The 12,619-nt window shown below is 57.3% G+C and overlaps 1 protein-coding gene across 1 annotated transcript in view; it reads left to right on the top strand.

The window, feature by feature from the left end:
- Positions 1–12,324, top strand: part of CASTOR2 (cytosolic arginine sensor for mTORC1 subunit 2) — a 49,251-nt gene extending 36,927 nt beyond the window's left edge. Inside the window, exons 2-9 of the mRNA XM_068968835.1 lie at positions 1,474–1,544; positions 5,890–6,083; positions 7,034–7,166; positions 7,674–7,797; positions 8,585–8,695; positions 9,157–9,239; positions 11,682–11,776; positions 11,856–12,324. Of these exons, the coding sequence (XP_068824936.1) occupies positions 1,474–1,544; positions 5,890–6,083; positions 7,034–7,166; positions 7,674–7,797; positions 8,585–8,695; positions 9,157–9,239; positions 11,682–11,776; positions 11,856–11,921 (877 nt within the window). The 3' untranslated portion in view covers positions 11,922–12,324. The remainder of the gene's footprint in view (positions 1–1,473; positions 1,545–5,889; positions 6,084–7,033; positions 7,167–7,673; positions 7,798–8,584; positions 8,696–9,156; positions 9,240–11,681; positions 11,777–11,855) is intronic.
- The last annotated feature ends 295 nt before the right edge of the window (positions 12,325–12,619 follow it).

Here is a 12,619-nt window from a genome sequence, read left to right as displayed (position 1 = left end):
TCTTGAGTCCATACCCAGGAGTGGGATTGCCTGTGGTCATGTATGTTTCACTGTGTAAGACACTGACAAACCGTTTTCCCTAACAGCTGTACCACTTTGCATTCCTACCAGTTCTGGGGGATCTCATGCCTTGTGAAAAATTTAAAGAGAAAAGGGGAGAGAGGTGGGAGAGGGCATTCAGGATCGGGGGACACATGTGCCCCGTGGCTGCTTCATGTCGGTGTATGGCAAAAGCCACCACAGTATTGTAATTATCCTCCAGTTAAATTAATTTTTTAAAACATAAAGGGAAAGAGGGCGCTGCGGGGGTTCTGGTGACAAGGCTTCAGTGTTGGAGGGCGGCTGCCAGGAGAGGGGAAACCAGGAGGAGAGAGGTTTGTGTAACCTCCTGGCCACCCCATCCCATGACACTTCAGGACTCCTTTCCCATTTTAATCTTCTTAGAAGTGCCGTTCGGACCCTTGCCAGGGTTACTCATTGGACCTCTTTGTGTCACGACTTCCCATGATGGATGAGTTTTACACGTTGGGCGCAGAGCCCGAGCTGAGCCTCACTCTTGAGATCAGTGACACCGGAAAAATAAATGACCGTGGGCAGTTTCCCACACACCACTGCCTGAGCGTGCTGTCTCCCTGTCGCTGCGCCTGGGGTGTTCTGGGGGCCACTAGCTGGATGGGGAGCAGGGAGAGAGGACGTGAGAGGAGGTAACCCTCCCCCTCACCCAGTGACAGCCTCAAAGCCCAGCCCAAGGGCAGCCTGGACACGGAACCCAGCCTGTCTGCCAGGTGCCCAGAGTGCGCTCAGGGCTGAGACCAGCAGGGACGAGATACAGAAGGACAGGGTGATTGCCGGACCCTCCCTGGCTTTGGGAAATTGATGGTCCCACTTGGGGTAGGGGATGAGTAACTTACATCCCAGGCTAAGCAGTGTTACCAGAGGCGGTTCAGGGATCCATGCCCCAAAATGGCACACACGGCCACACCCTTCTCTAGTACAAGGAAGAAGGGTCCCCTAAAGGCGGGGCTTTTGGGGGGGTAATATGACTTAGGCCCTGAATGACAGTGAGGGCTCTTGACCTGGTGAGGAGAGGGGCCGGGACCATGGGCAGGGGACACAGCCCAGCAACAGAGGCCTAGAGGTCAGAATGTAGGGGTTTGGGTAGGCTGGGAAAGACAGTTCATCTGCATGGTTCCCGCCAGAGCTGCCCTGGGGCCTAGAGGTGACCCTGGAGGCTGGCCAGCTCGGGGGTCCCCACAGACTGGGTGTGGCGGAGGAAACGATCGTCATCTCTAGGCCTCTCTGAGACCCCCTGAGTCAGAGCTGGGGCACTGGTGGGAGAAAGAATGAGTACCCCCCAACCCTGCTCCAGCAGCCTGGGTCAGAGCGCTGGGTACACCGGGTCACGGGTGGGCGGCTGCCGCAGGGTCTGCTGGGACTTAACAATATCCTGTGTCTGTCTGTCCGTCCACCCAGGTGCAAGTTCTTCAGTCTGACCGAGACCCCGGAGGATTACACCATCATTGTCGATGAGGAGGGCTTCCTTGGTATGAGTTTCTCCCTGGGGGCTTGGCTGGACCGTGGCCTGTGGTCAGTGCTGGCTGCTCGCCCACCTGTTTCTGCCCCCACCTGCTGGTGGGTTACAAAGTCGGCAGAGCTTCCTTCTCTCCCCTCCGTGTTCTGATCCCTCAGGAAAGGACCCACAGCGGAGAGGGGCCAGTGCTTACCCCACCCGGAACTAAGGCCACCAGGGAGGGAGGGGGCTTGTTCTCTGGGGGCTCCTCCCACAAGGGAGGTGCTTTCAAACATCCTCAGTCCTTGTTCCCATGGGAACAAGCCGTGGTCACCATCCTTCTGTGATTTTCCATTATCTTTCTTTCCTGGTGACTCGGACGGTAAAGGATGCACCTGCAATGCAGGAGACCTGGATTTGATCCCTGGGCCAGGAAGATCTCCTGGAAAAGGGAATGGCTACCCACTCCAGTATTTTTGCCTGGACATTTCCACGGACAGAGGAGCCTGGCAGGCTACAGCCCATGGGAGTGGCAAAGAGTCGGACACGGCTGAGCGAACAACAACTTTTCTTCCGTCTTTTATACAATGCCTCAGGGTATCACCAAAGTTCCTACCCTATCTTTCTTCCATCTTTTAAACTGAGATATAATTTGCGTACCATAGAGTTCATCTTGTTTTTTTTTTTTTTTTGGCCTCACCATGCAGCCTGTGGGATCTTAGTTCCCCAACGAGGGATAGAACGTGTGCCACCTGCCCTGGGGATGTGGAGTCTTAACCACTGGCCCACTAGGGAAGTCCCACGGAAAACCTGCTTTTTAAACAGATTGTGGTCTTCTGTCATAGATGAACTGTGGGTTCATCTGCTGGGCTCCAGCATGGACTTTTAGGTGGTTCCTGGGTCTTTGCTTTAAATCCGTTTGAGTTGAACACTCAGACCCATGACTGTTGTTTTGTCCCACAAGTAACTCCTTTACAGTGAAATCGCATGTTAAACTCTTGATATTGATACATTTTCCCCAACTCCTGTTGAAACAGAGAGACTCTGGCGCTTGGTGAGCCCTCAGACACCAAGCCCTTAGCTAAGCATCCGATGGGGTTTATCTCACAGAATCCTCCAGGCGTCTTCTGGAGCCCATCCTAATTTCAGCAGCCCACGTTTGAAAGCTTAAGAAATTGAGACATGGTGGTTTTGTCCAGAGCCACGCAGCCAGGATGAAACCCTGCTGCTGCAGGGTGGAAAAGGCCTGGCCTGCCTGTGCGGAGGGCATGGCCACGCAGTGCAGGGGCCCACACGCCCCGCTGTCAGGAGCGGGGGGCTCCCAGCGACGGAGCTGCTCACCTGGGGTCTGGGAGGTGGCAGGTGCCTCAGCAATCCACCAGGGACCGTCCTCAGCTCTGCGAGGCTGTTTTTAGGGCCTTGGGTGATGGGTAGTGACAGAAATAATAACCCCTTTCAGTCTTGAGATGGTCCACCTTTCCTCTGGGGAAGGGCAGGCCTGAGGCTGGGGCAGCCAAAGCTCCACCTGCCAGGCAAAGGCCTTACAGGGCCAGTGGGACCACGCTGTCAGAACTGGGGCCCTGGAACGTCAGCTGCCTGAACCCCGCCCTGCTTGACAGTCCTGAAGCTCAGCCCTGCGAGAGGGGTTTTCTCAACACCCCGCCACAGGCTGGTGGCAAGGCGAGACTGGAAGGCGTGCCACGAGGCCAGAATGAGGTCCCCCGCCTTTACACCATGATTCCCTGCCCGTCAGCCTCCCTCTCTGGGCCTCAGTTTCGTAGTCTGTGAAATGGGAGAGGGGCTGACTCCTGAGCCGGGTCTCTAAGCGAATGGACAGCATTCTGCCCTGAGGATTCAGAGGCAGGCTACGTAACGGGATGGCACTGGCTCCCCTGGGCCCTTTGCCCCGTCCTGGGAAGTCGAGTGTAGGAGCACATGAGATGATGTCAGAGGGTGCCCTGCACCCCGGGTCTGGTAGTGAGAGGGAGCCTGACCACAGGGACCAAGCTGGCGGGACGAGGCAGGGAACAGCGAAGGTAGAGGAGTGGGAAGAGGGGCCTGGGCCGAGTAGAGAGAGGTGGGGACAGCCGCCCTCTCCCTCCCCAGCCCTTCACTTGGAGCCTCCAAGTGCCCCCTGCGCTGAGAATGGCAGAAACCGAAGGCCACTGAGGCCGCTACCCTGGGGGAGCCGACGGGCCAATGGGCCAATTGTGGACTGCAACCAGCTGCTCACCCCACACGACTGTGGGGACTTAAATGGACCAGAATTAAATAAAACGTTCGGTTGTCTTTTTTTTCTGTGGCACTAACCACATCTCACGTGCCCCAGAGAAGGCAACGGCAACCCACTCCAGTGTTCTTGCCTGGAGAATCCCAGGGACGGCGGAGCCTGGTGGGCTGCCGTCTATGGGGTCGCACAAAGTCGGACACGACTGAAGCGACTTAGCAGCAACCACATCTCACGTGCCCCGTAGCCATGTGAGGTGAGTGGCCTTGGACAGCATAGGTGTAGACTGCCTCCCTGAACCCAGAACTTCCTCTGGGGCAGCGCTGGTTCCCAGGTCACGAGGACTTCAGCGGTTGCTCCAGAGGACTTGGGAGCCGCCGGGCAGCTCTGAGTCCTGAAGAGCTTGGAAGAGGCAGACAGAGGGCAGGTTCATGACAGTCAACGTGGTCGTGATGCGTGAGCTGACCCTTACGGGAAGGACCCCTCCAGAGTTTTCCCAAGAAGGCTTTTGGGATTCAGTCGTCGTGAAGAGGGACTTTTTAAAACTTTCCCTGTTAAATCTGTTTATTAATATCTTGTTTATTAATATGTTTATAAAATGGCTTTAGCTGATGGGACCGTCGGGGCACCCCAGCCTCAGTGGCTCCTAGGGCTCTCTTTGCTCAAGATGGCATCGTTAGGGGGATTCCCTGGTGGCCTGGTGTTTAGGATTCAGCGTTTTCACTGCAGAGACCCAGGTCGAGGGACCATGCTACTATGTCACGTGGCAAGGCCAAAAATACCAAAAGAAAAAAATAGATGGCGGGGTGGGGTCTCACAATGCTGTCCCTGGGAAGTCCCCTCTGGCCAGTTCCACGCCCCGTAGGATTTCAGAATTGAGCTGGGACTCTTGGCTCTGGCGGGGCCGTGATTCCTCTGGCAGTCCTGGAGCTGAGAAGTCTCTCTTCCGACACTCCCCAGGTAACAGGTGGAAGCCCGAAATCAAAACCTTTTTTTTTAAAGCCTTTCCTCCCACTCCACCTCCCAAGCCCCTTCCCTTCTCTGGGAGGCAGCCTGCCTCTCCAGTCAGCCTAGCAGAGGACTGGCCCTTCTCAGGCAGCAGGGCCAATGGGCTCCCTAGGCTGTGGTTGCCATGACGACCAGAGCTGGGCAGGTAGGAGCCTGGGTAAGGCCTCCAGAGCCGTCCTGCACAGCCTCCCTCGGGCGTCGTCATGATCCTGAGAGCCCCCTTAACTCCCCAGGTTCCAGGCCCCTCTTCTTAGCCCCTGCACCAGCTGGGGACCTGGCTCTTCTTCCCATGCAATGCCCACACAGAGCGTGAGAGTCTGTGTATAAGGCAAACCTGGGTTTGAACTCTGGCTCTGTTATTTCCCTAAGTGATCTCGGTTAAGTCACCAGTCCCTCAGAGCTCTGGTTTGTCACATAAATAGGGTGAAATAACAGTCTTGGTCCAGGGTCGGTTTGAACAGACAGCCGCGATGCACGGAGAGTTCCGTGGCTGCCTGTCCGTGCAGCTGCACACACGTGTGCCATGTCCCATGCGTAGCCTCCCCGGGTGCTCTCTGCAGGATGGGCTGAGTAGGATGGTCTTCACAAGCTAGTCAAGGAGACTCCGGGATCACTGGCCCCCTGACTGTACCCCACCGTGTGGGGCCCCCCTGGCAGGATCCCTATGCTCTCAGGAGGGACTTGGGTGACGGGTCTGATAGAAGCAGGGAGAGAAATCTTGGGCCCTCCATCCTGTCTTCTCCTGGCCTCCCTCCCCTCCACCCCCAGCACCCCCGCCCATGGGAGGTTCCTGGGAACCCAGTTTGAAAACCATAGGATAAGATGATAGCAGGACCTGGCACCTGGAAGGGTCGTGAGAACCAGAAACCACAGAATCGCTGCCGAGTCCTCATCACTTCACAGCTGGGGACTGAGGCCCAGCACAGATAAACCTCTTGTCCCCAGGGCCCCCGCCCTACTGAGCTGCCCGGCACGTCCAGACTCCTCTGAAGGTCTTCCCTGCTCGGTTCTCCCAGGAGGGACAGGGGCCAGTCTCCTGTCCTCCTCTGACAGATGAGGGCTCTGGGGTCCAGAGGGCGGACTGGCCAAGGTCACACAGCTGGGGCCTGTCAGTCACAGGCCGGCCCTCTGTGTCCCCCTCCAGAACTGCCCTCTTCGGAACACCTGAGCGTGGCTGACGCCACCTGGCTGGCCCTCAATGTGGTGTCTGGTGGCGGCAGCTTCTCCAGCTCCCAGCCCATCGGCGTGACCAAGATCGCCAAGTCGGTCATCGCCCCGCTGGCCGATCAGAACATCTCGGTGTTCATGCTGTCCACCTACCAGACGGACTTCATCCTGGTAAGCCGTGACGCAGGCACCCCCACCAACGTGATCCGCAAAGTCTGTGCCCCTGCCCCCATTTCATGGTCTGCTCAGAGACAGGTCAAGGGGACCTTGGGGTCATCAGTCCAGGGTCAGCATGGCCCAGGCTAGGCTCTAGCTCCATGCACTCCCTGCCCTTTGAGTGGGCCCTGTTTGGTTTGAACTGGATGCCAGATGCGTGGGTGGGACGCCCTCACAGCTAGACTTCTGGCTCCCCAGTCCCATAGCACTTCGTCCAGGGGGGCAGGCGTTTCTGGTCAGAGTTGTTGAGTTGCTAAATCATGTGTGACTCTTTGCAACCCCAGGCTTCCTTGTCCTTCATTATCTCCCGGAGTTTGCTCAAACTCATGTCCATTGAGTCGGTGATGCCATCCAACCATCTCATCCTCTGCTGCCCCCTTACTCCTCCTGCCCTCAGTCTTGCCCAGCATCAGGGTCTTTTCCAGTGAGGCGGCTCTTCGCGTGAGGTGGCCCAAAGTATTGGAGCTTCAGCTTCAGCATCAGGCCTTCCCATGAATATTCACGGTTGATTTCCTGTAGGATGGACTGGTTTGATCTCGCTGTCCAGTCGCAGAGCTGACAGCAATTCCTGGCCACCGTGTTATTTGTGCTCTTCTCCTGTGGGGGCGTGGTCGGCGGGGCAGGTTCGGCACCACATTCTAAAGGGAGTGGGGCGTGGACCCACACGTCCCTGCCCTCGGTGGAGCATCTTCTCCCCTCTGGGCCTCCCTCTGTCCCTGGAGAGTCACGTGCCCCTAGTCCCAGGTCCCTGGTCCCACGTGCCCCTGTCCCAACCAGGACAGTGGGAGGCCAGGAGGGGGACACTGGTTCTCGGCACAGAATTTCAGAGTGAAGGGGCTGGTGCCCCCAGCCCCACTCCGTCCGGGGATCATGGTACACTCACTTCATTGACTCCTTGTCCCCAGGTGCGTGAGCGGGACCTGCCCTTCGTTACCCACACCTTGTCATCAGAGTTCACCATCCTGCGGGTCGTCAATGGCGAGACAGTGGCGGCTGAGAACCTCGGCATCACCAACGGCTTCGTGAAGCCCAAGATGGGTGGGTTGAGGGAGGGGTGGGTTGTGCAGAGAAACTTCAGGAAATGACCAGGTCCTGCCCCAGGGCACCCCCATTCTCAGAGCCTCGGCTGAAGGCCAGGCATCACATGGTTCAACAGTCCTCAGACTCAGGATCTCCAAAGGGCGGTGGATGTGGACACAGCCAGAAATGGCCAGGGGCCACTGCTGACCCAGCCCAGGGTATCAGTGTGGGCCTCCCAGAGGCAGTGACTCTCAGGCTGAAAAACTTATACAGCACAAGTAGGAGCTGATAAGGTAGGTGGTGAAGTTTGGGAAGGGCTTTCCAGGCAGATGGCATGGCATGTGCAAAGGCCCAGGGGTCTAGGGGGGGTGAGCCCAGAGAATTAGGAGAGCTGCAGCGGGTGCTGGGAGCTGCAGAAGTGACTGGGGCCGGGCCTCCCCAGAGCAGCTGCTGGCTGACCGTCGCCCCCCCCAGGCCCCTTGCCTCCTCCTGGCCTCAGCATTCCCCGTATTTGTGCTCCCACAGTCCAGAGGCCCGTCATCCACCCACTGTCCAGCCCGAGCAACAGATTCTGTGTCACCAGCCTGGACCCCGACACGCTGCCCACCGTCGCCACACTCCTCATGGACGTCATGTTTTACTCCAACGGGTAGGGAGGGCCCCCTCGGGGGTGAGGGGCTGCAGGGTGGGCCAAGGAGACACGAATCTGCCTGCAAGCCCCAGTCTGAGGGGAGGCACAGGCCTGCCCTGGGAGCTAATCCAAGGAGGGAGAAACAGTCCGAGGAGGGAGGCACAGGCCTGCCCTGGGAGCTAGCTTGAGAAGAGAGACATGACTCTACCCCAGATCCCCTTTCTTAAAGGGGAGAATTGATTCATTGCAAACCCCAAAACTTGTTGAAACCCCAGGCCCACATGTAGATGTTATGAACACCCCAGCGTCCCCTGAGCTCCTGGGCAAGCCCAGTCATTTGAAGAGCCAGGAACTCAGGTTTTTTTCATTTGCTGGATGACAACTTTGCATTTTTCCTCAGGGCAGATTTTAAGTTTCAGCCAACACCAAGTGGGGTGGGATCAGGGGCCAGCAAGCTGGCAGTGACCACAGACTGTGCCCTGAGATGCTGGCCAACACAGGGACAGAGAAACCCTGTCCAGGAAGGGCCAAGCATAGCCCATGCAGAGGGCCAGCTGCGTCTTCAACACTGTGAAGTGCGGTGCTCACCCCTGTGAATGCCGTGGAATCACCTGCATCTCACAGGTGTGGAGACCAGTGAGGGGGCAGTGGCTCAGGGTCCCCCAGCAAGGCAGGGTCAGAGCCAGGATTTGGTCAGTGCCTTTCCGGACACCCCGTAGCTAACAGGCAGGGCAGGTGGGCCGGATGAGGGTCAGGGTGAAGTGGGTCCCCCGCTACACCCCTCACCATCTCCCCCGGCCCCCAGAGTGAAGGACCCCCTGGCGTCCGGCGACGACTGCGATCACATCCGCTTCTTCTCCTTCTCCCTCATCGAGGGCTACATCTCCCTGGTGATGGACGTGCAGACCCAGCAGAGGTGAGCCAGGCCCTGGGTGGAGGCTGATGATGGGCCCATCACCCACTTGGTCCTAACAAGTCCCCGCCCTAGCCCTTCATTAGAGGTGAGCGGCCCCAGCTTACAGATGACAGGCCACTCAGAGACGAAGGCCCCGAGTCACCCAGCGCTATCCAGTGCTATTCACCCCCTCACCCCATCCCCCGGTCTGGAGCTGAGGAGGGGTACCCTGACCAGCCTGAGCAAAGGGCGCAGTTGTTCCCAAAGCCCAATCCCAGCTTTGCCTACCTGCCCCCGCCCGCCCCCCCCACCCCTGGAGGAGGGAAGGTGCAGAGCGTGTGGACTGAGGGCTTGGAGGGTCCTTGGGGCCCCTGAGTTCCAGCCCAGCATCAATACCCCAGCGACAGGGAGCGTTCCAGGGAGAGCTGGCGGAGGGAGCACTCTCAGCGTCTGGGGGTTGACGTCTCTCGCTCCCTTTTAAGGTTTCCTAGTAATTTGTTGTTTACGAGCGCATCTGGGGAGCTCTGGAAGATGGTGCGGATTGGAGGACAGCCCCTGGGATTTGGTGAGCCCCTGGGGTTCGACACTGTTTTATGTGTAGTAGTGGGCATCTGTTCATCCCATACTCATTCTAATGTATGCCCCCCTGACCCCCTTTCCCCTTTGGTAACCATGTTTGCTTGCTGTGTCTGTGAGCCTGTTTCTGTTTTGTAAGTGAGTTCAGTGTCCTTGGCGGGGGGGACTGGGCTCGGTCCTTGCTGCTGCGCGTGGGCTTCCTCTAGCCGCTTCGAGCAGGGGGTGCTCTGCAGTTGCGGTGCTCAGGCCTCTCACTGCGGTGGTTCCTCTTATTGCAGAGCACGGGCTCAAGGCTCAGTAGAGGTGGCGCACAGGCTTACTTGCCCGTTGGCATGTGGAACCTTCCCAGAGCAGGGATCGAACCCGTGTCCCCCGCACTGGCGGGTGGATTCTTAACCACTGGACCACCAGGGAAGTCTGCGGATTAGTTCATTAGTCATATTTTAGATTTAACGTATAAGCGGTATCATATGATACTTGTCTTTCCTGATTTTCTTCTTAGTATGATAATCTCTAGATCCACCCATGTTGCTGCTGCACATGGCATTATTTCATTTTTTTGTAAGACCGAGTAGAATTCCGTTGTATATTCCGATGTATTCTGCAGTATCCCGATGTACCACACCTTCTTTGTCCGTTGAGCTGTCAGTGGACATTTCAGTCGTTTCTATGTCCTGGCTGCTGTGAATACAGGGACGCGTGTTTCTTTTCCAATTAGAGTTTTGTCCACATATATGTCCCAGAGTGGGATTGCTGGATCACATGATAATTCTACTTTTCGTTTTCTGCGGAACCTCCATATCTGTTTTCCATAGTGACTGCATCAACTTACATTCTCACCATCAATTATAGGAAGGTTCCCTTTTTCCCCCACCTTCCCCGGCATTTGTTATTTGTGGACTTTTAAATGATGTCCATTCTGACTGGGGTGAGAGGCCTCATCGTCATTTTATATACATTTCTCTAATAATTAGCCATGCGTATCAGCTCCTCTCTCTATTCCCAGATTTGGTTTAGAGTTTACCAAAGCACACCCAGTATAATAACATTACAGAAAAAAGAAAGGGTGAAGGGAGAATTCAGGCGGAATAGTGAGTGAAACTCGAAGCATCTGTCGCAGTGTTCTGCTTTGAGTGGCCTCATGGGCAGGCACCAGGGGTCCTGGCATTTGGCATATAAGAAGCAGCAATGGGACCTACCGTCCTGGAATGTAGAGGGTTTTGACCCCAGGCTAATAGCTATAAACAGCCGTGCACGGCTTCCCTAGTGGCTCAGTAGTATAGAATCCACCTGCCAGTGTAGGAGACACAGGTTCGATCCCTGATCCGGGAGGATCCCGCATGCTGCAGAGCGACTAAGCCCAGGCGCCACAACCATTGAGCCTGCTCTCTAGAGCGCGGGAGTGTCAGCCCCTTAAGCCTACGCGCCCTAGAGCCCGTGCTCTGCAGCAGGAGAAGCCGTGGCAGTGAGAAGCCCACAGCAGGAGAGTAGCCCCCGCTTGCTGCATGTAGAGCAGAGCCCACGCAGCCATGAAGACCCAGCACGGCCAAAAATACTTAAAAATAGCCCTGCAAGAAAAACAAGTTTTTGAGAGTCAGAAAGATTCTAGATTGGCAGATGTCATATGTTTCTGATCGTGGTTTGCAGGAAATGTGTTTTCCATCACAGCCCAGCACACACATGCCCTAACAACTCTACGCTTTCGCGCAACTGCACCCACGGAAGTGCTGTCCGAGCCCTTTGCCCTTCCCTTTCCCGTTGTCTTTTGTTGTTGTTAGTTTTATTTACTTGTTTTTGGCTGCACTGGGCCTGTGTTGCTGCCCGAGAGCTTTCTCTAGTTGCAGCGAGGAGGGGCTACTCCCTAGTCGCAGCGTACAGGCTTCGCATTGCAGTGGCTTCCCTCATCGCAGAGCACAGGCTCAAGGCCTTCACTCATTACAGTGTGAGGGCTTCGTTGCCCCACAGCATGTGGAGTCTTCCCAGATCAGGGATCGAACCTGGGTCCCCTGCATTGGCAGGCGGATTCTTAACCACCAGACCACCAGGGAAGTCCCCTGTTTCACCTTATAAAGCGCTAGTCACCAGCCTTCTAAATTCATGTCCCAAACAGGTCAGCAGCCACTGTTTGAAAGGCACCATTCTAGACCCTCATCTCCCTCCCACCTTATTTTATAGAAATAAAAATGAAGGTGTTTGTAGTTTAAGAATCTTAGGACACAACCAGTCTCCACCACGTAGCAGGACAGACAGTCATCAGGAGTGCAGGCATGAGGCCTGTGCAACCAGCAGAGGGGCCTGTGGGTCCAGCCAGGAGCCCCGGGAGGCCAGGCAGAAAAGCAGGAGCTCTAGAGGCCTGTCGGGGAACGGCCGAGGCTGCGCTGGGCGACGTGGCAGGGGGAGGGCTGAGCGTGGTCCCCGCCTCTGCCCCCAGATGAGTGCGGCATCGTGGCCCAGATCTCCGAGCCCTTGGCCGCCGCAGACATCCCCGCCTACTACATCAGCACCTTCAAGTTCGACCACGCACTGGTGAGTGTCGGACACCCACCCCAGGGCAGGGGAGGCCCGGTCCGGTGGCTCCCAGATGTTTACTGCCCACCCCTCTCAGGTACCGGAAGAAAACATCAACGGCGTCATCAGCGCCCTGAAAGTCAGCCAAGCAGAGAAGCACTAGAAGGGCCTCGTCCGCTCCTCCCATCCACCCCTCCCAGGCCTGGGCCCAGCCCCACCCTCAAGACTCTTCTTGCAGTATTTCTCAACAGACTGGAAAACAGGCCCCGGGGCCCCCAGAGGCGGGGTCTCTAGGAGACGCCCCCGATGGCTGACCCCGCCAGGCCTGGGACCCAAGCCAAGGCCTCCCCATGCCCTCCTCCTGCCTTCCTGGAGCCCCCAGACCCTCCAGAGAGCAACCCCCCTCCTCCTCCCCTACCCTCACCCCAGAAAATGATGTCCAGGGCCGAGGGAGCTTGTCCACTGACCCACCTTCTCGTCCAGCCTCACCCACGGCCGAGGGCGAACGCTGAGGGAAGCTGGTGCCTCCTCCAGGATGCTGGGATACCGATTGTCACGTCATCTTGGGGGGCTGGCTGAGCAGGGCCGAGTTCATGGAGCCGGGGAAGGCCCTCGTGAGGGCGGGGGCTCTGGACCCCGTGGTCGCTGGCCTCTGGTCCCATTGGCTCTGGGCTGGTCCCTGCAGAGTGGAGGCCAGTGGGCGGCCCTCTAGTCCTGTGCTTGTGAGGCTCTGAGGGAACACAGGTGGGGCCCTGAGCTGGGCGGGGGACCCTGGCCACCTAGAACCTTCCTTGGCTGCCAACCACAGGGCCTGTACCCCGACTCCCAGCAAGACTGCCAAGGGGGCCCTGTCCAGACCCT

The sequence above is a fragment of the Capricornis sumatraensis genome, chromosome 3, assembly GCF_032405125.1.
Source record: "Capricornis sumatraensis isolate serow.1 chromosome 3, serow.2, whole genome shotgun sequence".
NCBI classification, from domain to species: Eukaryota; Metazoa; Chordata; class Mammalia; order Artiodactyla; family Bovidae; genus Capricornis; species Capricornis sumatraensis.
Note: the sequence above shows the minus strand (reverse complement) of the source record. Positions and strands in the feature narration are given on the sequence as shown.